Source organism: Oncorhynchus tshawytscha, unplaced genomic scaffold (genome assembly GCF_018296145.1).
Source record: "Oncorhynchus tshawytscha isolate Ot180627B unplaced genomic scaffold, Otsh_v2.0 Un_contig_5051_pilon_pilon, whole genome shotgun sequence".
NCBI classification, from domain to species: domain Eukaryota; kingdom Metazoa; phylum Chordata; class Actinopteri; order Salmoniformes; family Salmonidae; genus Oncorhynchus; species Oncorhynchus tshawytscha.
In genome coordinates, this window is record NW_024609478.1 from 12,933 (window position 1) to 38,895 (window position 25,963).

Genomic DNA, 25,963 nt, shown 5'->3' on the forward strand with positions numbered 1-25,963 from the left:
CCACAACTTTGGAAGTATGCTTGGGGTCATAACATCTAGTTACACAGCAGCGCCGACGCAGAACAGGAAGCCAGTTCATAGTAGCAGGAAGTGGCAGCAGGATGAGTGAGCAGACTCAGTCGGCTTAAATAGACCCAATCAGGTAGGTGTGATTTGTTCCTAGCCTTGCCTAATTGGTGCCATCTCAGCTGATGCGTCAGCCTGAAGCAGGGCATTTGGGTTTCCCTTCTGAACAGGCCTAGTTTCATATCTTACACCCACCAGTCAGATTGAGAAACAACAGTTTCATCGATCAACATGAGTCAAAACAATATCACGTTATTGTGTTTATTATGTTGATAAATATGTAACCATTTCCTGTCTAGTATCACTGCAGGTGGTTTGTAGTCAGTGATAAATATGTAACCATTTCCTGTCCAGTATCACTGCAGGTGGTTTGTAGTCAGTGATAAATATGTAACCATTTCCTGTCTAGTATCACTGCAGGTGGTTTTGTAGTCAGTGATAAATATGTAACCATTTCCTGTCTAGTATCACTGCAGGTGGTTTGTAGTCAGTGATAAATATGTAACCATTTCCTGTCTAGTATCACTGCAGGTGGTTTGTAGTCAGTGATAAATATGTAACCATTTCCTGTCTAGTATCACTGCAGGTGGTTTGTAGTCAGTGATAAATATGTAACCATTTCCTGTCTAGTATCACTGCAGGTGGTTTGTAGTCAGTGATAAATATGTAACCATTTCCTGCAGGTGGTTTGTAGTCAGTGATAAATATGTATCACTGCAGGTGGTTTGTAGTCAGTGATAAATATGTAACCATTTCCTGTCCAGTATCACTGCAGGTGGTTTGTAGTCAGTGATAAATATGTAACCATTTCCTGTCCAGTATCACTGCAGGTGGTTTGTAGTCAGTGATAAATATGTAACCATTTCCTGTCTAGTATCACTGCAGGTGGGTTGTAGTCAGTGATAAATATGTAACCATTTCCTGTCCAGTATCACTGCAGGTGGTTTGTAGTCAGTGATAAATATGTAACCATTTCCTGTCTAGTATCACTGCAGGTGGTTTGTAGTCAGTGATAAATATGTAACCATTTCCTGTCTAGTATCACTGCAGGTGGTTTGTAGTCAGTGATAAATATGTAACCATTTCCTGTCTAGTATCACTGCAGGTGGTTTGTAGTCAGTGATAAATATGTAACCATTTCCTGTCCAGTATCACTGCAGGTGGTTTGTAGTCAGTGATAAATATGATATGTTAAATATATATTACTGTGTGTGTGTCCCCAGGTTAAATATATATAACTGTGTGTGTGTCCCCAGGTTAAATATATATAACTGTGTGTGTGTCCCCAGGTTAAATATATATAACTGTGTGTGTGTCCCCAGGTTAAATATATATAACTGTGTGTGTGTCCCCAGGTTAAATATATATAACTGTGTGTGTGTCCCCAGGTTAAATATATATAACTGTGTGTGTCCCCAGGTTAAATATATATAACTGTGTGTGTCCCCAGGTTAAATATATATAACTGTGTGTGTGTCCCCAGGTTAAATATATAGAACTGTGTGTCCCCAGGTTCCGTGGTGTCCAGACGGGGACAGACAGCCGGGTGGCAGAACTCCTGAACCAGGTGAAGCTGAAGAGCTTTGAGACAGAGCGCTCTCAGATGGTACAGGAGGAGACCGCCAGGAACCTGGGACAGTGTCAGATGGAGACAGAGAAACACCAGAAGAAGCTAGAGGTAGAGGTCCCAAATGGTGCCCTATTCCCTATATAGTGCACTGCTTTAGACCAGGGCCCCTATAGAACCATATTCCCTATATATAGTACACTACCTTAGACCAGAACCCAGAGGAAGACCCTGTCCAGGGTGTTACATATCCCCCATTAGCCCTGGTCCAGGGTGTTACATACAGCCCCTTAGCTCCTGTCCAGGGTGTTACATACAGCCCCTTAGCTCCTGTCCAGGGTGTTACATACAGCCTTAGCACCGGTCCAGGGTGTTACATACAGCCCCTTAGCTCCTGTCCAGGGTGTTACATACCGCCCATTAGCCCTGGTCCAGGGTGTTACATACCGCCCATTAGCCCTGGTCCAGGGTGTTACATACAGCCCCTTAGCTCCTGTCCAGGGTGTTACATACAGCCCCTTAGCTCCTGTCCAGGGTGTTACATACAGCCCCTTAGCTCCTGTCCAGGGTGTTACATACCTCCCATTAGCTCCTGTCCAGGGTGTTACATACAGCCCCTTAGCTCCTGTCCAGGGTGTTACATACAGCCTTAGCTCCGGTCCAGGGTGTTACATACAGCCTTAGCTCCGGTCCAGGGTGTTACATACAGCCCCTTAGCTCCGGTCCAGGGTGTTACATACAGCCCCTTAGCTCCTGTCCAGGGTGTTACATACAGCCCCTTAGCTCCTGTCCAGGGTGTTACATACCGCCCATTAGCTCCTGTCCAGGGTGTTACATACAGCCCCTTAGCTCCTGTCCAGGGTGTTACATACAGCCTTAGCTCCTGTCCAGGGTGTTACATACACCCACCTAGCTCTGGTCCAGGGTGTTACATACAGCCTTAGCTCCTGTCCAGGGTGTTACATACAGCCCCTTAGCTCTGGTCCAGGGTGTTACATACGGTTTGCTGAGCCCTGGCCCACAGCTAACTGCCCCTGGTCTTCCATCAGGTCATGACCAAGGAGTTGTACAGGCTTCAGGCGTCCTCAGAGAAGCAGATAACGGAACTCCAGGCCCAGAATGCTGAGCAGCAGGCCAGACTACAGACCTACGAGGAACTGGAGAAGGAACTGGACGACGTCACCATGCAGGCTGCTGAAAGTAATGTTCTCACAACGTTAGGATAGTCATGTTCTCACGACGTTAGGATAGTCATGTTCTCACGACGTTAGAGTCATGTTGGCACGACGTTAGGATAGTCATGTTCTCACGACATTAGAGTCATGTTGGCACGACGTTAGGATAGTCATGTTCTCACGACGTTAGGATAGTCTTGTTGGCATGACGTTAGAGTCATGTTCTCACGACGTTAGGATACTCATGTTGGCACGACGTTAGGATAGTCATGTTCTCACGACGTTAGGATAGTCATGTTGGCACGACGTTAGGATAGTCACGTTAGGATAGTCATTTCTTCGTTAGGATAGTCATGTTGGACGTTAGGATAGTCAGGACGTTAGTCATGTTGGCATGACGTTAGATAGTCATGTTCTCACGACGTTAGGATAGTCATGTTGGCATGACGTTAGAGTCATGTTGGCACGACGTTAGGATAGTCATGTTGGTATGACGTTAGAGTCATGTTGGCACGACGTTAGAGTCATGTTGGCACGACGTTAGGATAGTCATGTTGGCACGACGTTAGGATAGTCATGTTGGCACGACGTTAGAGTCATGTTCTCACGACGTTAGAGTCATGTTGGCACGACGTTAGGATAGTCATGTTGGCACGACGTTAGGATAGTCATGTTGGCACGACGTTAGGATAGTCATGTTGGCACGACGTTAGGATAGTCATGTTGGCACGACGTTAGAGTCATGTTCTCACGACGTTAGAGTCATGTTGGCACGACGTTAGGATAGTCATGTTCTCACGACGTTAGGATAGTCATGTTGGCACGACGTTAGGATAGTCATGTTGGCACGACGTTAGAGTCATGTTGGCTCGACGTTAGAGTCATGTTGGCACGACGTTAGAGTCATGTTGGCACGACGTTAGGATAGTCATGTTGGCACGACGTTAGAGTCATGTTGGCACGACGTTAGAGTCATGTTGGCACGACGTTAGGATAGTCATGTTGGCACGACGTTAGGATAGTCATGTTGGCACGACGTTAGGATAGTCATGTTGGCACGACGTTAGAGTCATGTTGGCACGACGTTAGGATAGTCATGTTGGCACGACGTTAGGATAGTCATGTTGGCACGACGTTAGGATAGTCATGTTGGCACGACGTTAGAGTCATGTTGGCACGACGTTAGGATAGTCATGTTCTCACGACGTTAGGATAGTCATGTTCTCACGACGTTAGGATAGTCTTGTTGGCATGACGTTAGAGTCATGTTCTCACGGCGTTAGGATACTCATGTTGGCACGACGTTAGGATAGTCATGTTCTCACGACGTTAGGATAGTCATGTTGGCACGACGTTAGGATAGTCATGTTCTCACGACGTTAGGATAGTCATGTTGGCATGACGTTAGAGTCATGTTCTCACGACGTTAGGATAGTCATGTTGGCATGACGTTAGAGTCATGTTGGCACGACGTTAGGATAGTCATGTTGGTATGACGTTAGAGTCATGTTGGCACGACGTTAGAGTCATGTTGGCACGACGTTAGGATAGTCATGTTGGCACGACGTTAGGATAGTCATGTTGGCACGACGTTAGAGTCATGTTCTCACGACGTTAGAGTCATGTTGGCACGACGTTAGGATAGTCATGTTGGCACGACGTTAGGATAGTCATGTTGGCACGACGTTAGGATAGTCATGTTGGCACGGCGTTAGGATAGTCATGTTAGGATAGGCACGACGTTAGGATAGTCATGTTGGCACGACGTTAGAGTCATGTTGGCTCGACGTTAGAGTCATGTTGGCACGACGTTAGAGTCATGTTGGCACGACGTTAGGATAGTCATGTTGGCACGACGTTAGAGTCATGTTGGCACGACGTTAGAGTCATGTTGGCACGACGTTAGGATAGTCATGTTGGCACGACGTTAGGATAGTCATGTTGGCACGACGTTAGGATAGTCATGTTGGCACGACGTTAGAGTCATGTTGGCACGACGTTAGGATAGTCATGTTGGCACGGCGTTAGGATAGTCATGTTGGCACGACGTTAGGATAGTCATGTTGGCACGACGTTAGAGTCATGTTGGCACGACGTTAGGATAGTCATGTTCTCACGACGTTAGGATAGTCATGTTGGCACGACGTTAGGATAGTCATGTTGGTCACGACGTTAGGATAGTCATGTTCTCACGACGTTAGGATAGTCATGTTGGCACGACGTTAGGATAGTCATGTTGGCACAACGTTAGAGTCATGTTGGCTCGACGTTAGAGTCATGTTGGCACGACGTTAGGATAGTCATGTTGGCACGACGTTAGGATAGTCATGTTGGCACGACGTTAGTCATGTTCTCACGACGTTAGAGTCATGTTGGCACGACGTTAGGATAGTCATGTTCTCACGACGTTAGGAGTCATGTTAGTTCATGTTGGCACGACGTTCATGGACGTTAGGAGTCATGTTGGCGTTAGGATAGTCATGTTGGCACGACGTTAGAGTCGTTAGAGTCATGTTGGCTCGAGTCGTTAGAGTCATGTTGGCACGACGTTAGAGTCATGTTGGCACGACGTTAGGATAGTCATGTTGGCACGACGTTAGAGTCATGTTGGCACGACGTTAGAGTCATGTTGGCACGACGTTAGGATAGTCATGTTGGCACGACGTTATGTTGGATAGTCATGTTACGTTACGGATAGTCAGTCATGTTGGCACGACGTTAGATAGTCATGTTGGCACGACGTTAGGATAGTCATGTTGGCACGACGTTAGGAGTCATGTTGGCACACGTTAGGATAGTCATGTTGGCACGACGTTAGAGTCATGTTGGCACGACGTTAGGATAGTCATGTTCTCACGACGTTAGGATAGTCTTGTTGGCATGACGTTAGAGTCATGTTCTCACGACGTTAGGATACTCATGTTGGCACGACGTTAGGATAGTCATGTTCTCACGACGTTAGGATAGTCATGTTGGCACGACGTTAGGATAGTCATGTTCTCACGACGTTAGGATAGTCATGTTGGCATGACGTTAGAGTCATGTTCTCACGACGTTAGGATAGTCATGTTGGTATGACGTTAGAGTCATGTTGGCACGACGTTAGGATAGTCATGTTGGTATGACGTTAGAGTCATGTTGGCACGACGTTAGGATAGTCATGTTGGCACGACGTTAGGATAGTCATGTTGGCACGGCGTTAGGATAGTCATGTTGGCACGACGTTAGGATAGTCATGTTGGTCACGACGTTAGGATAGTCATGTTGGCACGACGTTAGGATAGTCATGTTGGCACGACGTTAGGATAGTCATGTTGGCACGGCGTTAGTCATGTTGTCATGTTCGACGTTAGAGTCATGTTGGCACGACGTTAGAGTCATGTTGGCACCGTTAGGATAGTCATGTTGGCACGACGTTAGAGTCATGTTGGCACGACGTTAGGATAGTCATGTTGGCACGACGTTAGAGTCATGTTGGCACGACGTTAGGATAGTCATGTTGGCACGACGTTAGGATAGTCATGTTGGCACGACGTTAGGATAGTCATGTTGGCACGACGTTAGAGTCATGTTGGCACGACGTTAGGATAGTCATGTTCTCACGACGTTAGGATAGTCATGTTGGCACGACGTTAGGATAGTCATGTTGGCACGACGTTAGGATAGTCATGTTCTCACGACGTTAGGATAGTCATGTTGGCACGACGTTAGGATAGACATGTTGGCACAACGTTAGAGTCATGTTGGCTCGACGTTAGAGTCATGTTGGCACGACGTTAGGATAGTCATGTTGGCACGACGTTAGAGTCATGTTGGCACGACGTTAGGATAGTCATGTTGGCACGACGTTAGGATAGTCATGTTGGCACGACATTAGGATAGTCATGTTGGCACGACGTTAGGATAGTCATGTTGGCACGACGTTAGGATAGTCATGTTGGCACGACGTTAGAGTCATGTTGGCACGACGTTAGGATAGTCATGTTCTCACGACGTTAGGATAGTCATGTTCTCACGACGTTAGGATAGTCATTTTGGCATGACGTTAGGATAGTCATGTTGGCACGACGTTAGAGTCATGTTGGCACGACGTTAGGATAGTCATGTTCTCACGACGTTAGGATAGTCATGTTCTCATGACGTTAGGATAGTCATGTTGGCACGACGTTAGGATAGTCATGTTGGCACGACGTTAGAGTCATGTTGGCTCGACGTTAGAGTCATGTTGGCACGACGTTAGAGTCATGTTGGCACGACGTTAGGATAGTCATGTTGGCACAACGTTAGAGTCATGTTGGCACGACGTTAGGATAGTCATGTTGGCACGACGTTAGAGTCATGTTGGCACGACGTTAGGATAGTCATGTTCTCACGACGTTAGGATAGTCATGTTCTCATGACGTTAGGATAGTCATGTTGGCACGACGTTAGGATAGTCATGTTGGCACGGCGTTAGTCATGTTGGCTCGACGTTAGAGTCATGTTGGCACGACGTTAGAGTCATGTTGGCACGACGTTAGGATAGTCATGTTGGCACAACGTTAGAGTCATGTTGGCACGACGTTAGGATAGTCATGTTGGCACGACGTTAAAGTAATGTTCTCACGACGTTAGGATAGTCATGTTGGCACGACGTTAGGATAGTCATGTTCTCACGACGTTAGGATAGTCATGTTGGCACGACGTTAGGATAGTCATGTTGGCACGACGTTAGGATAGTCATGTTGGCACGACGTTAGAGTCATGTTGGCACGACGTTAGAGTCATGTTGGCACGACGTTAGGATAGTCATGTTGGCACGTCACGTTAGGATAGTCATGTTGGCACGACGTTAGGATAGTCATGTTGGCACGACGTTAGAGTCATGTTCTCACGACGTTAGGATAGTCTGTTGGCACGACGTTAGGATAGTCATGTTCTCACGACGTTAGGATAGTCATGTTGGCACGACGTTAGAGTCATGTTGGCTCGACGTTAGAGTCATGTTGGCACGACGTTCATGTTGGACGTTAGGATAGTCATGTTGGCACGACGTTAGGATAGTCATGTTGGCACGACGTTAGGATAGTCATGTTGGCACGACGTTAGGATAGTCATGTTGGCACGACGTTAGGATAGTCATGTTGGCACGACGTTAGGATAGTCATGTTGGCACGACGTTAGATAGTCATGTTGGCACGACGTTAGAGTCATGTTCATGTTGGCACGACGTTAGGATAGTCATGTTCTCACGACGTTAGGATAGTCATAGGATAGTCATGTTGGCACGACGTTAGGATAGTCATGTTGGCACGACGTTAGGATAGTCATGTTGGCACGACGTTAGGATAGTCATGTTCTCACGACGTTAGGATAGTCATGTTGGCACGACGTTAGGATAGACATGTTGGCACGACGTTAGAGTCATGTTGGCTCGACGTTAGAGTCATGTTGGCACGGCGTTAGAGTCATGTTGGCACGACGTTAGAGTCATGTTGGCACGACGTTAGGATAGTCATGTTGGCACGACGTTAGGATAGTCATGTTGGCACGACGTTAGGATAGTCATGTTGGCACGACGTTAGGATAGTCATGTTGGCACAACATTAGGATAGTCATGTTGGCACGACGTTAGGATAGTCATGTTGGCACGACGTTAGGATAGTCATGTTGCACACGTTAGAGTCATGTTGGCACGACGTTAGGATAGTCATGTTCTCACGACGTTAGGATAGTCATGTTCTCACGACGTTAGGATAGTCATGTTGGCACGATGTTAGGATAGTCATGTTGGCTCGACGTTAGAGTCATGTTGGCACGACGTTAGGATAGTCATGTTGGCACAACGTTAGAGTCATGTTGGCACAACGTTAGAGTCATGTTGGCACGACGTTAGGATAGTCATGTTGGCACGACGTTAGGATAGTCATGTTGGCACGACGTTAGGATAGTCATGTTCTCACGACGTTAGGATAGTCATGTTCTCATGACGTTAGGATAGTCATGTTGGCACGACGTTAGGATAGTCATGTTGGCACGACGTTAGAGTCATGTTGGCTCGACGTTAGAGTCATGTTGGCACGACGTTAGAGTCATGTTGGCACGACGTTAGGATAGTCATATTGGCACAACGTTAGAGTCATGTTGGCACGACGTTAGGATAGTCATGTTGGCACGACGTTAAAGTAATGTTCTCACGACGTTAGGATAGTACTAGTAGCAGTGATTGACACTACTAGTTATCTGACTATAAAATATGCTGCACAACCAGCAGAGTGATACACACACACTGCTCTGATGCAATATGTTCCGTTATGAAATGTAACCATTCAGTCTTTCCGTTGGTTGTTGTCTCTCTGGTCAGTTGATAATGAGGAGGAAGCAGAGAGAGTTCTGTTCTCCTACGGTTACGGTGCCAACGTTCCCACAACCGCCAAGAGACGACTCAGGCAGAGGTGAGATCTGATCTGACGGGGTCCCTAACGGCCTCTTATTCACTATGGGCCCTGGTCTAAAGTAGTGCACTATATAGGGAACAGGGTTCTATAGGGTCCTGGTCTAAAGTAGTGTACTATATAAAGGGAATAGGCTTCTATAGGGTCCTGGTCTAAAGTAGTGCACTATATAGGGTTCTATAGGGCCCTGGTCTAAAGTAGTGCACTATATAGGGTTCTATAGGGTCCTGGTCTAAAATAGTGCACTATATAGGGTTCTATAGGGTCCTGGTCTAAAGTAGTGTACTATATATAGGGAATAGGGTTCTATTGGGTCCTGGTCTAAAGTAGTGCACTATATAGGGTTCTATAGGGTCCTGGTCTAAAGTAGTGTACTATATAGGGAATAGGGTTCTATAGGGTCCTGGTCTAAAGTAGTGCACTATATAGGAACCCGGGAACAGGGTTCTATAGGGTCCTGGTCTAAAGTAGTGCACTATATAGGGAACAGGGTTCTATAGGGTCCTGGTCTAAAATAGTGCACTATATAGGGTTCTATAGGGTCCTGGTCTAAAGTAGTGCACTATATAGGGTTCTATAGGGTCCTGGTCTAAAGTAGTGCACTATATAGGGAACAGGGTTCTATAGGGTCCTGGTCTAAAGTAGTGCACTATATATAGGGAATAGGGTTCCATAGGGCCCTGGTCTAAAGTAGTGCACTATATATAGGGAATATGGTTCTGGTCTAAAATAGTGCACCATATAGGGATTAGGGTTCTATAGGGTTCTGGTCTAAAGTAGTGCACTATATAGGGAATAGGGTGCAATTTGTGATACATGATTATTGTTTGGTTTTATGTTTGAGAGTTTATTTAATGTGTGTTGCAGTGTCCATCTGGCCCGTAGACTGTTGCAGCTGGAGAAACAGAACACACTGCTGAGGAGAGATCTGGAGAGGCGCAACGCACACACAGGACAGATCTCTGAGGAGGTAACACACAGGACAGATCTCTGAGGAGGTAACACACAGGACAGATCTCTGAGGAGGTAACACACAGGACAGATCTCTGAGGAGGTATCACACAGGACAGATCTCTGAGGAGGTAACACACAGGACAGATCTCTGAGGAGGTATCACACAGGACAGATCTCTGAGGAGGTAACACACAGGACAGATCTCTGAGGAGGTATCACACAGGACAGATATCTGAGGATAGATCTCTGAGGAGGTATCACACAGGACAGATCTCTGAGGAGGTAACACACAGGACAGATCTCTGAGGAGGTAACACACAGGACAGATCTCTGAGGAGGTATCACACAGGACAGATCTCTGAGGAGGTAACACACAGGACAGATCTCTGAGGAGGTATCACACAGGACAGATCTCTGAGGAGGTAACACACAGGACAGATCTCTGAGGAGGTATCACACAGGACAGATCTCTGAGGACAGATATCTGAGGAGGTATCACACAGGACAGATCTCTGAGGAGGTATCACACAGGACAGATCTCTGAGGAGGTAACACACAGGACAGATCTCTGAGGATAGATCTCTGAGGAGGTATCACACAGGACAGATCTCTGAGGAGGTATCACACAGGACAGATATCTGAGGATAGATCTCTGAGGAGGTATCACACAGGACAGATCTCTGAGGAGGTATCACACAGGACAGATATCTGAGGATAGATCTCTGAGGAGGTATCACACAGGACAGATCTCTGAGGAGGTATCACACAGGACAGATATCTGAGGATAGATCTCTGAGGAGGTAACACACAGGACAGATCTCTGAGGAGGTATCACACAGGACAGATATCTGAGGATAGATCTCTGAGGAGGTACACAGGACAGATATCTGAGGACAGATCTCTGAGGAGGTAACACACAGGACAGATCTCTGAGGAGGTAACACACAGGACAGATCTCTGAGGAGGTAACACACAGGACAGATCTCTGAGGACAGATCTCTGAGGAGGTATCACACAGGACAGATCTCTGAGGAGGTAACACACAGGACAGATCTCTGAGGACAGATCTCTGAGGAGGTATCACACAGGACAGATCTCTGAGGAGGTAACACACAGGACAGATCTCTGAGGAGGTAACACACAGGACAGATCTCTGAGGAGGTAACACACAGGACAGATCTCTGAGGAGGTAACACACAGGACAGATCTCTGAGGAGGTATCACACAGGACAGATCTCTGAGATAGATCTCTGAGGAGGTAACACACAGGACAGATCTCTGAGGAGGTATCACACAGGACAGATCTCTGAGGAGGTATCACACAGGACAGATCTCTGAGGAGGTATCACACAGGACAGATCTCTGAGGAGGTAACACACAGGACAGATCTCTGAGGAGGTATCACACAGGACAGATCTCTGAGGAGGTAACACACAGGACAGATCTCTGAGGAGGTAACACACAGGACAGATTTCTGAGGAGGTATCACACAGGACAGATCTCTGAGGAGGTAACACACAGGACAGATCTCTGAGGAGGTAACACACAGGACAGATCTCTGAGGAGGTAACACACAGGACAGATCTCTGAGGAGGTAACACACAGGACAGATCTCTGAGGATAGATCTCAGATCTCTGAGGAGGTATCACACAGGACAGATCTCTGAGGATAGATCTCTGAGGACAGATCTCTGAGGAGGTATCACACAGGACAGATCTCTGAGGAGGTAACACACAGGACAGATCTCTGAGGAGGTATCACACAGGACAGATCTCAGATCTCTGAGGAGGTATCACACAGGACAGATCTCTGAGGAGGTAACACACAGGACAGATCTCTGAGGAGGTAACACACAGGACAGATCTCTGAGGAGGTATCACACAGGACAGATCTCTGAGGAGGTATCACACAGGACAGATCTCTGAGGAGGTAACACACAGGACAGATCTCTGAGGAGGTATCACACAGGACAGATATCTGAGGATAGATCTCTGAGGAGGTATCACACAGGACAGATCTCTGAGGAGGTATCACACAGGACAGATCTCTGAGGAGGTATCACACAGGACAGATCTCTGAGGAGGTATCACACAGGACAGATATCTGAGGAGGTATCACACAGGACAGATCTGAGGATAGATCTCTGAGGAGGTATCACACAGGACAGATCTCTGAGGAGGTACACACAGGACAGATATCTGAGGACAGATCTCTGAGGAGGTATCACACAGGACAGATATCAGGACAGATCTCTGAGGAGGTAACACACAGGACAGATCTCTGAGGAGGTAACACACAGGACAGATCTCTGAGGAGGTAACACACAGGACAGATCTCTGAGGAGGTAACACACAGGACAGATCTCTGAGGAGGTATCACACAGGACAGATCTCTGAGGAGGTATCACACAGGACAGATCTCTGAGGAGGTATCACACAGGACAGATCTCTGAGGATAGATCTCTGAGGGTATCACACAGGACAGATCTCTGAGGAGGTAACACACAGGACAGATCTCTGAGGAGGTAACACACAGGATAGATATCTGAGGATAGATCTCTGAGGAGGACAGGACAGATCTCTGAGGAGGTAACACACAGGACAGATCTCTGAGGAGGTAACACACACAGGACAGATCTCTGAGGAGGTATCACACAGGACAGGACAGATCTCTGAGGAGGTACACACAGGATAGATATCTGAGGACAGATCTCTGAGGAGGTATCACACAGGACAGATCTCTGAGGAGGTAACACACAGGACAGATCTCTGAGGAGGTAACACACAGGACAGATCTCTGAGGAGGTAACACACAGGACAGATCTCTGAGGAGGTATCACACAGGACAGATCTCTGAGGAGGTAACACACAGGACAGATCTCTGAGGAGGTAACACACAGGACAGATCTCTGAGGAGGTAACACACAGGACAGATCTCTGAGGAGGTAACACACAGGACAGATCTCTGAGGAGGTAACACACACAGGACAGATCTCTGAGGAGGTATCACACAGGACAGATATCTGAGGATAGATCTCTGAGGAGGTATCAGGATAGATATCTGAGGACAGATCTCTGAGGAGGTATCACACAGGACAGATCTCTGAGGAGGTATCACACAGGACAGATATCTGAGGATAGATCTCTGAGGAGGTATCACACAGGACAGATCTCTGAGGAGGTATCACACAGGACAGATCTCTGAGGAGGTATCACACAGGACAGATCTCTGAGGAGGTATCACACAGGACAGATCTCTGAGGAGGTAACACACAGGACAGATCTCTGAGGAGGTATCACACAGGACAGATCTCTGAGGAGGTAACACACAGGACAGATCTCTGAGGAGGTAACACACAGGACAGATCTCTGAGGAGGTATCACACAGGACAGATATCTGAGGATAGATCTCTGAGGAGGTATCACACAGGATAGATATCTGAGGACAGATCTCTGAGGAGGTAACACACAGGACAGATCTCTGAGGAGGTATCACACAGGACAGATCTCTGAGGAGGTAACACACAGGACAGATCTCTGAGGAGGTAACACACACAGGACAGATCTCTGAGGAGGTAACACACAGGACAGATCTCTGAGGAGGTAACACACACAGGACAGATCTCTGAGGAGGTAACACACAGGACAGATCTCTGAGGAGGTAACACACAGGACAGATCTCTGAGGAGGTAACACACACAGGACAGATCTCTGAGGAGGTAACACACAGGACAGATCTCTGAGGAGGTAACACACAGGACAGATCTCTGAGGAGGTATCACACAGGACAGATCTCTGAGGAGGTAACACACAGGACAGATCTCTGAGGAGGTAACACACACAGGACAGATCTCTGAGGAGGTATCACACAGGACAGATATCTGAGGATAGATCTCTGAGGAGGTAACACACAGGACAGATCTCTGAGGAGGTAACACACAGGACAGATATCTGAGGATAGATCTCTGAGGAGGTATCACACAGGACAGATCTCTGAGGATAGATCTCTGAGGAGGTATCACACAGGACAGATATCTGAGGATAGATCTCTGAGGAGGTACACACACAGGACAGATCTCTGAGGAGGTATCACACAGGACAGATATCTGAGGATAGATCTCTGAGGAGGTATCACACAGGACAGATCTCTGAGGAGGTATCACACAGGACAGATCTCTGAGGATAGATCTCTGAGGAGGTAACACACAGGACAGATCTCTGAGGAGGTATCACACAGGACAGATAGGACAGATCTCTGAGGAGGTATCACACAGGACAGATCTCTGAGGAGGTATCACACAGGACAGATATCTGAGGATAGATCTCTGAGGAGGTATCACACAGGACAGATCTCTGAGGAGGTATCACACAGGACAGATCTCTGAGGATAGATCTCTGAGGAGGTAACACACAGGACAGATCTCTGAGGAGGTATCACACAGGACAGATCTCTGAGGAGGTATCACACAGGACAGATCTCTGAGGAGGTAACACACAGGACAGATCTCTGAGGAGGTATCACACAGGACAGATCTCTGAGGAGGTAACACACAGGACAGATCTCTGAGGAGGTATCACACAGGACAGATCTCTGAGGAGGTAACACACAGGACAGATCTCTGAGGAGGTAACACACAGGACAGATCTCTGAGGAGGTAACACACAGGACAGATCTCTGAGGAGGTAACACACAGGACAGATCTCTGAGGACAGATCTCTGAGGAGGTATCACACAGGACAGATCTCTGAGGAGGTAACACACAGGACAGATCTCTGAGGAGGTAACACACAGGACAGATCTCTGAGGAGGTATCACACAGGACAGATCTCTGAGGATAGATCTCTGAGGAGGTAACACACAGGACAGATCTCTGAGGAGGTAAACACACAGGACAGATCTCTGAGGAGGTATCACACAGGACAGATATCTGAGGATAGATCTCTGAGGAGGTATCACACAGGACAGATCTCTGAGGAGGTAACACACAGGACAGATATCTGAGGATAGATCTCTGAGGAGGTAACACACAGGACAGATATCTGAGGACAGATCTCTGAGGAGGTATCACACAGGACAGATCTCTGAGGAGGTAACACACAGGACAGATCTCTGAGGAGGTATCACACAGGACAGATCTCTCAGGAGGTAACACACAGGACAGATCTCTGAGGACAGATCTCTGAGGAGGTATCACACAGGACAGATCTCTGAGGAGGTAACACACAGGACAGATCTCTGAGGACAGATCTCTGAGGAGGTATCACACAGGACAGATTTCTGAGGAGGTAACACACAGGACAGATCTCTGAGGAGGTAACACACAGGACAGACCCACAGTGTAATAGACTCCTAAGTAACTCGTGAGGTCTCACCCACACTGTCCTTACCACATCTTCCTTCCTGTCTCAGTGTTTGACATCATGGTGGAAGGGTTGCCAACATGAAATATATTCCAGCTGAACGGTGTGTTTTTAGAGGCCCTCCCAATCAAAGGCCAAGTCAGTGACTGTAGCGTGAATCAACAAGCCTGGTTCAACAAGTGTGTGTGTGTGTGTGTGTGTCCTAGCTGGAAGCAGCTAACCATCTCCTACAGCAGGCCCAGCAGCCCTACAGTTACCTGATCGACACGGTGAGACAGAGAGACACACAGATACTGTCCCTCAGAGAACGCATCACACAGCTGGAGGAGGACACCAGGTACACACACCACTGTCTCCTCCTTTCAGTCTCCCCTTCCAGTCTCCCCTTCCAGTCTCCCCTTCCAGTCTCCCCTTCCAGTCTCCCCTTCCAGTCTCCTCCTTTCAGTCTCCCCTTCCAGTCTCCTCCTTCCAGTCTCCCCTTCCAGTCTCCCCTTCCAGTCTCCTCCTTCCAGTCTCCCCTTCCAGTCTCCTCCTTTCAGTCTCCTCCTTTCAGTCTCCCTCCTCCAGTCTCCCCCTCCAGTCTCCTCCTTTCAGTCTCCCCTTCCAGTCTCCTCCTTTCAGTCTCCCCTTCCAGTCTCCTCCTTTCAGTCTCTCCTTCCAGTCTCCTCCTTTCAGTCTCCTCCTTCCAGTCTCCCCTTCAGTCTCCTTCCAGTCTTCCAGTCTCCCCTTCCAGTCTCTCCTTTCAGTCTCCCTTCCAGTCTCCCCTTTCAGTCTCCTCCTTTCAGTCTCCCTTCCAGTCTCCCCTTCCAGTCTCCTCCCTTTCAGTCTCCACTTCCAGTCTCCTCCTTCCAGTCTCCCCTTCCAGTCTCCTCCTTTGAGTCTCCCCTTCCAGTCTCCCCTTCCAGTCTCCCTTCCAGTCTCCCCTTTCAGTCTCCCTTTCAGTCTCCCCTTCCAGTCTCCTCCTTTCAGTCTCCCCCAGTCTCCTCCTTTCAGTCTCCCCCTTTCAGTCTCCCCTTCCAGTCTCCCCTTCCAGTCTCCCCTTCCAGTCTCCCCTTCCAGTCTCCTCCTTTCAGTCTCCCCTTCCAGTCTCCCCTTTCAATCTCCCCTTCCAGTCTCCCCTTCCAGTCTCCCCTTCCAGTCTCCCCTTCCAGTCTCCCCTTCCAGTCTCCTCCTTTCAGTCTCCCCTTTCAGTCTCCCCTTCCAGTCTCCTCCTTTCAGTCTCCCCTTCCAGTCTCCTCCTTTCAGTCTCCCCTTCCAGTCTCCTCTTCCAGTCTCCTCCTTTCAGTCTCCCCCCAGTCTCCTCTTCCAGTCTCCTCCTTTCAGTCTCCCCCAGTCTCCTCCTTTGAGTCTCCCCTTCCAGTCTCCCCTTCCAGTCTCCCCTTCCAGTCTCCCCTTCCAGTCTCCCCTTCCAGTCTCCCCTTCCAGTCTCCTCCTTTCAGTCTCCTCCTTCCAGTCTCCTTCCAGTCTCCTCCTTTCAGTCTCCTCCTTCCAGTCTCCCCCTTCCAGTCTCCCCTTTCAGTCTCCCCCTTCCAGTCTCCCTTTCCAGTCTCCCCTTTCAGTCTCCTCCTTCCAGTCTCCCCCTTCCAGTCTCCCCTTCCAGTCTCCCCTTCCAGTCTCCCCTTTCAGTCTCCTCCTTCCAGTCTCCCCTTCCAGTCTCCTCCTTTCAGTCTCCTCCTTTCAGTCTCCTCCTTTCAGTCTCCTCCTTTCAGTCTCCCCTTCCAGTCTCCTCCTTTGAGTCTCCCCTTCCAGTCTCCCCTTCCAGTCTCCTCCTTTCAGTCTCCTCCTTTCAGTCTCCCCTTCCAGTCTCCCCTTCCAGTCTCCTCCTTTCAGTCTCCCCTTCCAGTCTCCCCTTCCAGTCTCCCCCTTCCAGTCTCCCCTTCCAGTCTCCCCTTCCAGTCTCCCTTCCAGTCTGCTCCTTTCAGTCTCCCCCCTTCCAGTCTCCTCCTTTCAGTCTCCCCTTCCAGTCTCCTCCTTTCAGTCTCCCCTTCCAGTCTCCCCTTCCAGTCTCCCCTTCCAGTCTCCTCCTTTCAGTCTCCTTTCAGTCTCCCCTTTCAGTCTCCCTTCCAGTCTCCCCTTCCAGTCTCCTCCTTTCAGTCTCCCCTTTCAGTCCCTTCCAGTCTCCCCTTTCAGTCTCCCCTTCCAGTCTCCTCCTTTCAGTCTCCCTTCCAGTCTCCTCCTTTCAGTCCCCTTCCAGTCTCCTCCTTTCAGTCTCCCCCAGTCTCCTCCTTTCAGTCTCCCCTTCCAGTCTCCTCCTTTGAGTCTCCCCTTCCAGTCTCCCCCTTCCAGTCTCCCCTTCCAGTCTCCCCTTCCAGTCTCCTCCTTTCAGTCTCCTCCTTCCAGTCTCCTTCCAGTCTCCTCCTTTCAGTCTCCTCCTTTCAGTCTCCTCCTTCCAGTCTCCCCCTTCCAGTCTCCCCTTCCAGTCTCCCCTTCCAGTCTCCCTTCCAGTCTCCTCCTTTCAGTCTCCCCTTTCAGTCTCCCCTTCCAGTCTCCCCTTTCAGTCTCCCCTTCCAGTCTCCTCCTTTCAGTCTCCCCTTCCAGTCTCTCCTTTCAGTCTCCCTTCCAGTCTCCTCCTTTCAGTCTCCCCAGTCTCCTCCTTTCAGTCTCCCTTCCAGTCTCCTCCTTTGAGTCTCCCTTCCAGTCTCCCCTTCCAGTCTCCCCTTCCAGTCTCCCCTTCCAGTCTCCTCCTTTCAGTCTCCTCCTTCCAGTCTCCCCTTCCAGTCTCCTCCTTTCAGTCTCCTCCTTTCAGTCTCCTCCTTCCAGTCTCCCCTTCCAGTCTCCCCTTCCAGTCTCCCCTTCCAGTCTCCTCCTTTCAGTCTCCTCCTTTCAGTCTCCCCTTCCAGTCTCCTCCTTTGAGTCTCCCCTTTCAGTCTCCTCCTTTCAGTCTCCTCCTTTCAGTCTCCCCTTCCAGTCTCCTCCTTTGAGTCTCCCTTCCAGTCTCCCCTTCCAGTCTCCTCCTTTCAGTCTCCCCTTCCAGTCTCCTCCTTTGAGTCTCCCCTTCCAGTCTCCTCCTTTCAGTCTCCCCTTTCAGTCTCCCCTTCCAGTCTCCCTTCCAGTCTCCTCCTTTCAGTCTCCCCTTTCAGTCTCCCCTTCCAGTCTCCTCCTTTCAGTCTCCCCTTCCAGTCTCCTCCTTCCAGTCTCCCCTTCCAGTCTCCCCTTTCAGTCTCCCTTCCAGTCTCCTCCTTCCAGTCTCCTCCTTCCAGTCTCCCCTTCCAGTCTCCTCCTTTCAGTCTCCCCTTCCAGTCTCCTCCTTTCAGTCTCCTCCTTTCAGTCTCCCCTTCCAGTCTCCTCCTTTGAGTCTCCCTTCCAGTCTCCCCTTCCAGTCTCCCCTTCCAGTCTCCCCTTTCAGTCTCCTCCTTCCAGTCTCTCCTTCCAGTCTCCCCTTCCAGTCTCCTTTCCAGTCTCCCCTTTCAGTCTCCTCCAGTCTCCAGTCTCCCCTTCCAGTCTCCTCCTTTCAGTCTCCTCCTTTCAGTCTCCTCCTTCCAGTCTCCTTCCAGTCTCCTCCTTCCAGTCTCCCTTCCAGTCTCCCCTTCCAGTCTCCCCTTCCAGTCTCCTCCTTCAGTCTCCTCCTTTCAGTCTCTCCTTCCAGTCTCCCTTCCAGTCTCCTCCTTTCAGTCTCCCCTTCCAGTCTCCTTCCAGTCCCCCTTCCAGTCTCCCCTTCCAGTCTCCTCCTTTCAGTCTCCCCTTCCAGTCTCCTCCTTTCAGTCTCCCCTTCCAGTCTCCTCCTTTCAGTCTCCCCTTCCAGTCTCCTCCTTCCAGTCTCCCCTTCCAGTCTCCCCCTTTCAGTCTCCCCTTCCAGTCTCCTCCTTTCAGTCTCCCCTTCCAGTCTCCTCCTTTCAGTCTCCTCCTTCCAGTCTCCTCCTTCCAGTCTCCTTCCAGTCTCCTCCTTTCAGTCCCTTCCAGTCTCCTCCTTTCAGTCTCCCCTTCCAGTCTCCTCCTTTCAGTCTCCCCTTTCAGTCTCCCCTTCCAGTCTCCTCCTTTCAGTCTCCCCCAGTCTCCTCCCCTTCCAGTCTCCCCTTCCAGTCTCCTTCCAGTCTCCCCTTCCAGTCTCCCCCAGTCTCCTCCTTTCAGTCTCCAGTCTCCTTCCAGTCTCCCTTTCCAGTCTCCTCCTTTCAGTCTCCCCTTTCAGTCTCCTCCTTTGAGTCTCCTCCTTTCCAGTCTCCCCCTCCAGTCTCCTCCTTTGAGTCTCCTTCCAGTCTCCTCCTTTCAGTCTCCCTTCCAGTCTCCCCTTCCAGTCTCCTTCCAGTCTCCTCCTTTCAGTCTCCCCTTCCAGTCTCCTTTCAGGGTCTCCCCTTTGGTCTCCCCTTCCGGTCTCCCTTCCAGTCTCCCCTTCCAGTCTCCCCTTCCAGTCTCCTCCTTTCAGTCTCCCTTTCAGTCTCCCCTTCCAGTCTCCCCTTTCAGTCTCCCTTCCAGTCTCCTCCTTTCAGTCTCCCTTCCAGTCTCCTCCTTTCAGTCTCCCCTTCCAGTCTCCTCCTTTCAGTCTCCCCCAGTCTCCTCCTTTCAGTCTCCCCTTCCAGTCTCCTCCTTTGAGTCTCCCCTTCCAGTCTCCCCTTCCAGTCTCCCCTTCCAGTCTCCCTTCCAGTCTCCTCCTTTCAGTCTCCTCCTTTCAGTCTCCTCCTTCCAGTCTCCCCTTCCAGTCTCCCCTTCCAGTCTCCCCTTCCAGTCTCCCCTTCCAGTCTCCTCCTTTCAGTCTCCCTTTCAGTCTCCTTCCAGTCTCCCCTTTCAGTCTCCCCTTCCAGTCTCCTCCTTTCAGTCTCCCCTTCCAGTCTCCTCCTTTCAGTCTCCCTTCCAGTCTCCTCCTTTCAGTCTCCCCCAGTCTCCTCCTTTCAGTCTCCTTCCAGTCTCCTCCTTTGAGTCTCCCCTTCCAGTCTCCCCTTCCAGTCTCCTTCCAGTCTCCCCTTCCAGTCTCCTCCTTCCAGTCTCCTCCTTTCAGTCTCCTCCTTCCAGTCTCCCCTTCCAGTCTCCTCCTTTCAGTCTCCTCCTTCCAGTCTCCTCCTTCCAGTCTCCCCTTCCAGTCTCCTTCCAGTCTCCCCTTCCAGTCTCCTCCTTTCAGTCTCCTCCTTTCAGTCTCCCCTTCCAGTCTCCTCCTTTGAGTCTCCCCTTTCAGTCTCCTCCTTTCAGTCTCCTCCTTTCAGTCTCCCCTTCCAGTCTCCTCCTTTGAGTCTCCCCTTCCAGTCTCCCCCTTCCAGTCTCCTCCTTTCAGTCTCCCCTTCCAGTCTCCTCCTTTGAGTCTCCCCTTCCAGTCTCCTCCTTTCAGTCTCCCTTTCAGTCTCCCCTTCCAGTCTCCCCTTCCAGTCTCCTCCTTTCAGTCTCCCCTTTCAGTCTCCCCTTCCAGTCTCCTCCTTTCAGTCTCCCTTCCAGTCTCCTCCTTCCAGTCTCCCCTTCCAGTCTCCCCTTCCAGTCTCCTCCTTCCAGTCTCCTCCTTCCAGTCTCCTTCCTTCCAGTCTCCTCCTTTCAGTCTCCCCTTCCAGTCTCCTCCTTTCAGTCTCCTCCTTTCAGTCTCCCCTTCCAGTCTCCTCCTTTGAGTCTCCTTCCAGTCTCCCCTTCCAGTCTCCCCCTTCCAGTCTCCCCTTCCAGTCTCCCCTTTCAGTCTCCTCCTTCCAGTCTCCCCCTTCCAGTCTCCCCTTCCAGTCTCCTTTCCAGTCTCCCCTTTCAGTCTCCTCCTTCCAGTCTCCCCTTCCAGTCTCCTCCTTTCAGTCTCCTCCTTTCAGTCTCCTCCTTTCAGTCTCCCCTTCCAGTCTCCTCCTTTGAGTCTCCCTTCCAGTCTCCTTCCAGTCTCCCCTTCCAGTCTCCTCCTTTCAGCCTCCTCCTTTCAGTCTCCCCTTCCAGTCTCCCCTTCCAGTCTCCCCTTCAGTCTCCCCTTCCAGTCTCCTCCTTCCAGTCTCCTCCTTCCAGTCTCCCCTTCCAGTCTCTCCTCCTTCCAGTCTCCCCTTCCAGTCTCCCCCTTTCCAGTCTCCTCCTTTCAGTCTCCTTCCAGTCTCCTCCCAGTCTCCCCTTCCAGTCTCCCCTTCCAGTCTCCCCTTCAGTCTCTTCCAGTCTCCTTTCCAGTCTCCTTCCAGTCTCCCCTTTCAGTCTCCTCCTTCCAGTCTCCCCTTCCAGTCTCCCCTTCCAGTCTCTCCTTTCCAGTCTCCTCCTTTCAGTCTCCTCCTTCCAGTCTCCCCTTCCAGTCTCCTCCTTTCCAGTCTCCTCCTTTCAGTCTCCTCCAGTCAGTCCCCTTCCAGTCTCCTCCTTTCCAGTCTCCCCTTCCAGTCTCCCTTCCAGTCTCCCCTTCCAGTCTCCTCCTTTCAGTCTCCTCCTTCAGTCTCCCCTTCCAGTCTCCCTTCCAGTCTCCTCCTTTCAGTCTCCCCTTCCAGTCTCCCCTTCCTTCCAGTCTCCCCTTCCAGTCTCCTCCTTCCAGTCTCCCCTTCCAGTCTCTCCTTTCAGTCCCCCTTCAGTCAGTCCCCTTCCAGTCTCCTCCTTTCAGTCTCCTTCAGTCTCCTCCTTCCAGTCTCCTTCCAGTCTCCTCCTTTCAGTCTCCCCTTCCAGTCTCCTCCTTTCAGTCTCCCCTTCCAGTCTCCTCCTTTCAGTCTCCCCTTCCAGTCTCCTCCTTTCAGTCTCCCCTTCCAGTCTCCTCCTTTCAGTCTCCCCTTCCAGTCTCCTCCTTTCAGTCTCCTTCCAGTCTCCTCCTTTCAGTCTCCTTCAGTCTCCCCTTCCAGTCTCCCCTTCCAGTCTCCCTTCCAGTCTCCCCTTTCAGTCTCCTCCTTTCCTTCCAGTCTCCCCCAGTCTCCTCCTTTCAGTCTCCTCCAGTCTCCCCTTCCAGTCTCCCCTTTCAGTCTCCTCCTTTCAGTCTCTCCTTTCAGTCTCCTCCTTTGAGTCTCCCCTTCCAGTCTCCCCTTCCAGTCTCCTCCTTTCAGTCTCCCCTTCCAGTCTCCTCCTTTCAGTCTCCCCCTTCCAGTCTCCCTCCTCCAGTCTCCCCCTTTCAGTCTCCCCCTGTCTTTCGCTCGTCCCAGGTCCTGTCCTTCTCAGCCCTAGGGGCCCTGGCCAGCCTAAAGTAGTGTACTATATAGGGCTCTGGTCAGAAGTAGTGCCCTATATAGGGCTCTGGTCAGAAGTAGTGCCCTATATAGGGCTCTGGTCTAAAGTAGTGCACTATATAGGCCTCTGGTCTAAAGTAGTACACTATATAGGCCTCTGGTCTAAAGTAGTACACTATATAGGGCTCTGGTCTAAAGTAGTGCACTATATAGGGCTCTGGTCTAAAGTAGTGCACTATATAGGCCTCTGGTCTAAAGTAGTACACTATATAGGCCTCTGGTCTAAAGTAGTACACTATATAGGGCTCTGGTCTAAAGTAGTGCACTATATAGGGCTCTGGTCTAAAGTAGTGCACTATATAGGGCTCTGGTCTAAAGTAGTCACTATATAGGGCTCTCTAGTGCACTATATAGGGCTCTGGTCTAAAGTAGTGCCCTACTGTATAGGGCTCTAAAAGTAATGCACTATATAGGGCTCTGGATGAAAGTAGTGCCCTATATAGGGTAACATTTCTCTTACAAGCTCCTGGTTGTTAATGTATTGAGTCATTGTTTTGAGAGAGATGGATTTACTACACACTTCTATTGTCCAGTTTCCGGAGGGTCACGCCACTCGGTGCAGGTTTGGATGGGATTTGTGTTCTGTGTTGTAACAGTGCCGTTCCAGCAGCACCTGATCTCTGAGGAAATGGAGGGAGTCGTTATTCTGTCCCATTTAGTCAGCACTAAAGAAAGTCTCTGTTTTGGGTTTGTCCGTCCAGATCTCTGAGGAAATGGAGGGAGTCGTTAATCTGTCCCATTTAGTCAGCACTAAAGAAAGTCTCTGTTTTGGGTTTGTCTGTCCAGATCTCTGATGAAATGGAGGGAGTCGTTAATCTGTCCCATTTAGTCAGCACTAAAGAAAGTCTCTGTTTTGGGTTTGTCTGTCCAGATCTCTGATGAAATGGAGGGAGTCGTTAATCTGTCCCATTTAGTCAGCACTAAAGAAAGTCTCTGTTTTGGGTTTGTCCGTCCAGATCTCTGAGGAAAGAGAAGACGTCTCTCCAACAGGTGAAGAACAATATGGCCTCTGACCTGGAGCGACTGCTCAACCACCGAGAGGTACGCACGCACCCGCACACACACACACACACATACACACACACACACACACACACACACACTCTCCTCACACACACACACACACTGCCCCACTCTCCTCAGCCACAGTACACTCTCCTCAGCCATGGAGAGATATGCCCAGAGTCCACTCTCTCCTCAACCATGGAGAAGATATGCCCAGAGTCCACTCTCTCCTCAGCCATGGAGAGAGATATGCCCAGAGTCCACTCTCTCCTCAACCATGGAGAGAGATACCCAGAGTCCACACACACCACACATACACTCCTCAGCCATGGAGAGAGATATGCCCAGAGTCCACTCTCTCCTCAGCCACGGACTCAGCCACAGATATGCCCAGTCCACTCTCTCCTCAGCCATGGGAGAGATATGCCCAGAGTCCATGCCCAGAGATATGCCACACACTCTCTCCTCAGCCATGGAGAGAGATATGCCCAGAGTCCACACTCTCCTCAGCCATGGGAGAGATATGCCCAGATCCACTCTCCTCAGCCCGGAGAGATTTCCACACTCTCCTCAGCCATGAGAGAGATATGCCCAGAGTCCACTCTCTCCTCAGCCACGGAGAGAGATATGCCCAGAGTCCAGAGTCCACTCTCTCCTCAGCCATGGAGAGAGATATGCCCAGAGTCCACTCTCTCCTCAGCCATGGAGAGATATGCCCAGAGTCCACTCTCTCCTCAGCCCAGAGATATGCCCAGAGTCTCTCCTCATATAGAGAGAGATATGCCCAGAGTCCACTCTCTCCTCAGCCATAGAGAGAGATATGCCCAGAGTCCACTCTCTCATTGAATAAAGCCACAGGATGTGTGATATTGCATCATATATTTCCTAATGAAAGTAGATGTCAGGTAGGTGTGAGTATTTTATGACAGGTGTGTTTTTATATGGCTGAGGCCAGACTGCATGTCTGCAGGAGGGAGGGAGGGAGGGGAGGGACTGAGGGGGAGAGACTGAGGGAGGGAGAGACTGAGGGAGGGAGAGACTGAGGGAGGGAGAGACTGAGGGAGGGAGAGACTGAGGGGGGAGGGAGAGACTGAGGGAGAGACTGAGGGAGGGAGAGACTGAGGGAGGGAGAGACTGAGGGAGGGAGAGACTGAGGGAGGGAGGGACTGAGGGAGGGAGAGACTGAGGGAGAGACTGAGGGAGAGACAGACTGAGGGAGAGACAGACTGAGGGAGGGAGGGGGAGGGACAGAGAGGGAGAGAGAGACTGAGGGAGGGAGAGACAGAGAGGGAGAGACAGAGGGAGGGAGGGAGAGACTGAGAGAGGGAGAGACTGAGAGAGGGAGAGACTGAGAGAGGGAGAGACTGAGGGAGAGAGAGGCGGAGGGAGGGAGGGAGAGCGAGAAAGAGGCGGAAGGAGGGAGGGAGAGGCAGAGTGAGAGAGGGAGGGAGAGAGAGTGGTTTTGCCGGTCTCTAGGTGTGCCTCCCTCTCTCTGTCTCTTCTTTCACTGTCACCCTTTTCACCTTTCGTGTCTTGGTCACTTCCTGTCTGCACTGATCCCTGTTTCAACAAGCCTCTACACTGTAGTGGTGTAGTACAGTCGAAACCCCACAGCCCAACAAGCCTCTACACTGTAGTGGTGTAGTGTTCAGTCTGTTGGCCAGAGGCCTGTTCAGTCGGTTCAGTCTGTTGGCCTGAGGCCTGTTCAGGGGGTTCAGTCTGTTGGCCTGAGGCCTGTTCAGGGGGTTCAGTTTGTTGGCCTGAGGCCTGTTCAGTCGGTTCAGTCTGTTGGCCTGTTCAGTCGGTTCAGTCAGTTGGCCTGTTCAGTCGGTTCAGTCAGTTGGCCTGAGGCCGTTTCAGTCGGGTAGCCTAGTGGTTAGAGCGTTGGACTAGTAACCTGTTCTTTATATCTGCCAACCGAGGTTATCAGTAATGTATTGAGAGGTCCGGCCAACCCCCTCAGTGTAAACGTCCCCTTCCATCTTTTACACTCAGTAAATCAGGACCATTGTCTTGTCATTGTGACCACATCAATGGCGTGACATCACAGCAGCCTGGTCCAAATAGTAATATTACCTACTCTATTTTTTCTTCCACACACACACAAAAAAAAAAAACTCATCCGTTTAAAAATGTATTTAGGATATTTTAATCTAACAAGCAAGGAAACTTAAAGCAACTTTCTCATCAATGTTTTGGTTCGTTGCTAGCTTGTTAGCTAGATAACCAGCTGGCTATCCAGCCATTTGGTTCGTTGCTAGCTTGTTAGCTAGATAACCAGCTGGCTATCCAGCCATTTGGTTCGTTGCTAGCTTGTTAGCTAGATAACCA

At 50.0% G+C, this 25,963-nt stretch overlaps 1 protein-coding gene across 1 annotated transcript in view; it reads left to right on the forward strand.

Moving 5' to 3' along the window:
* Nucleotides 1-1,549: 1,549 nt before the first annotated feature.
* Nucleotides 1,550-25,963, forward strand: part of LOC112240020 (progesterone-induced-blocking factor 1) — a gene marked incomplete at its 5' end in the record, with an annotated part of 48,948 nt that continues 24,534 nt past the window's right edge. Inside the window, 6 exons of the mRNA XM_042315481.1 lie at nt 1,550-1,744; nt 2,683-2,833; nt 9,152-9,242; nt 10,110-10,212; nt 15,764-15,894; nt 23,584-23,668. Of these exons, the coding sequence (XP_042171415.1) occupies nt 1,550-1,744; nt 2,683-2,833; nt 9,152-9,242; nt 10,110-10,212; nt 15,764-15,894; nt 23,584-23,668 (756 nt within the window). The remainder of the gene's footprint in view (nt 1,745-2,682; nt 2,834-9,151; nt 9,243-10,109; nt 10,213-15,763; nt 15,895-23,583; nt 23,669-25,963) is intronic.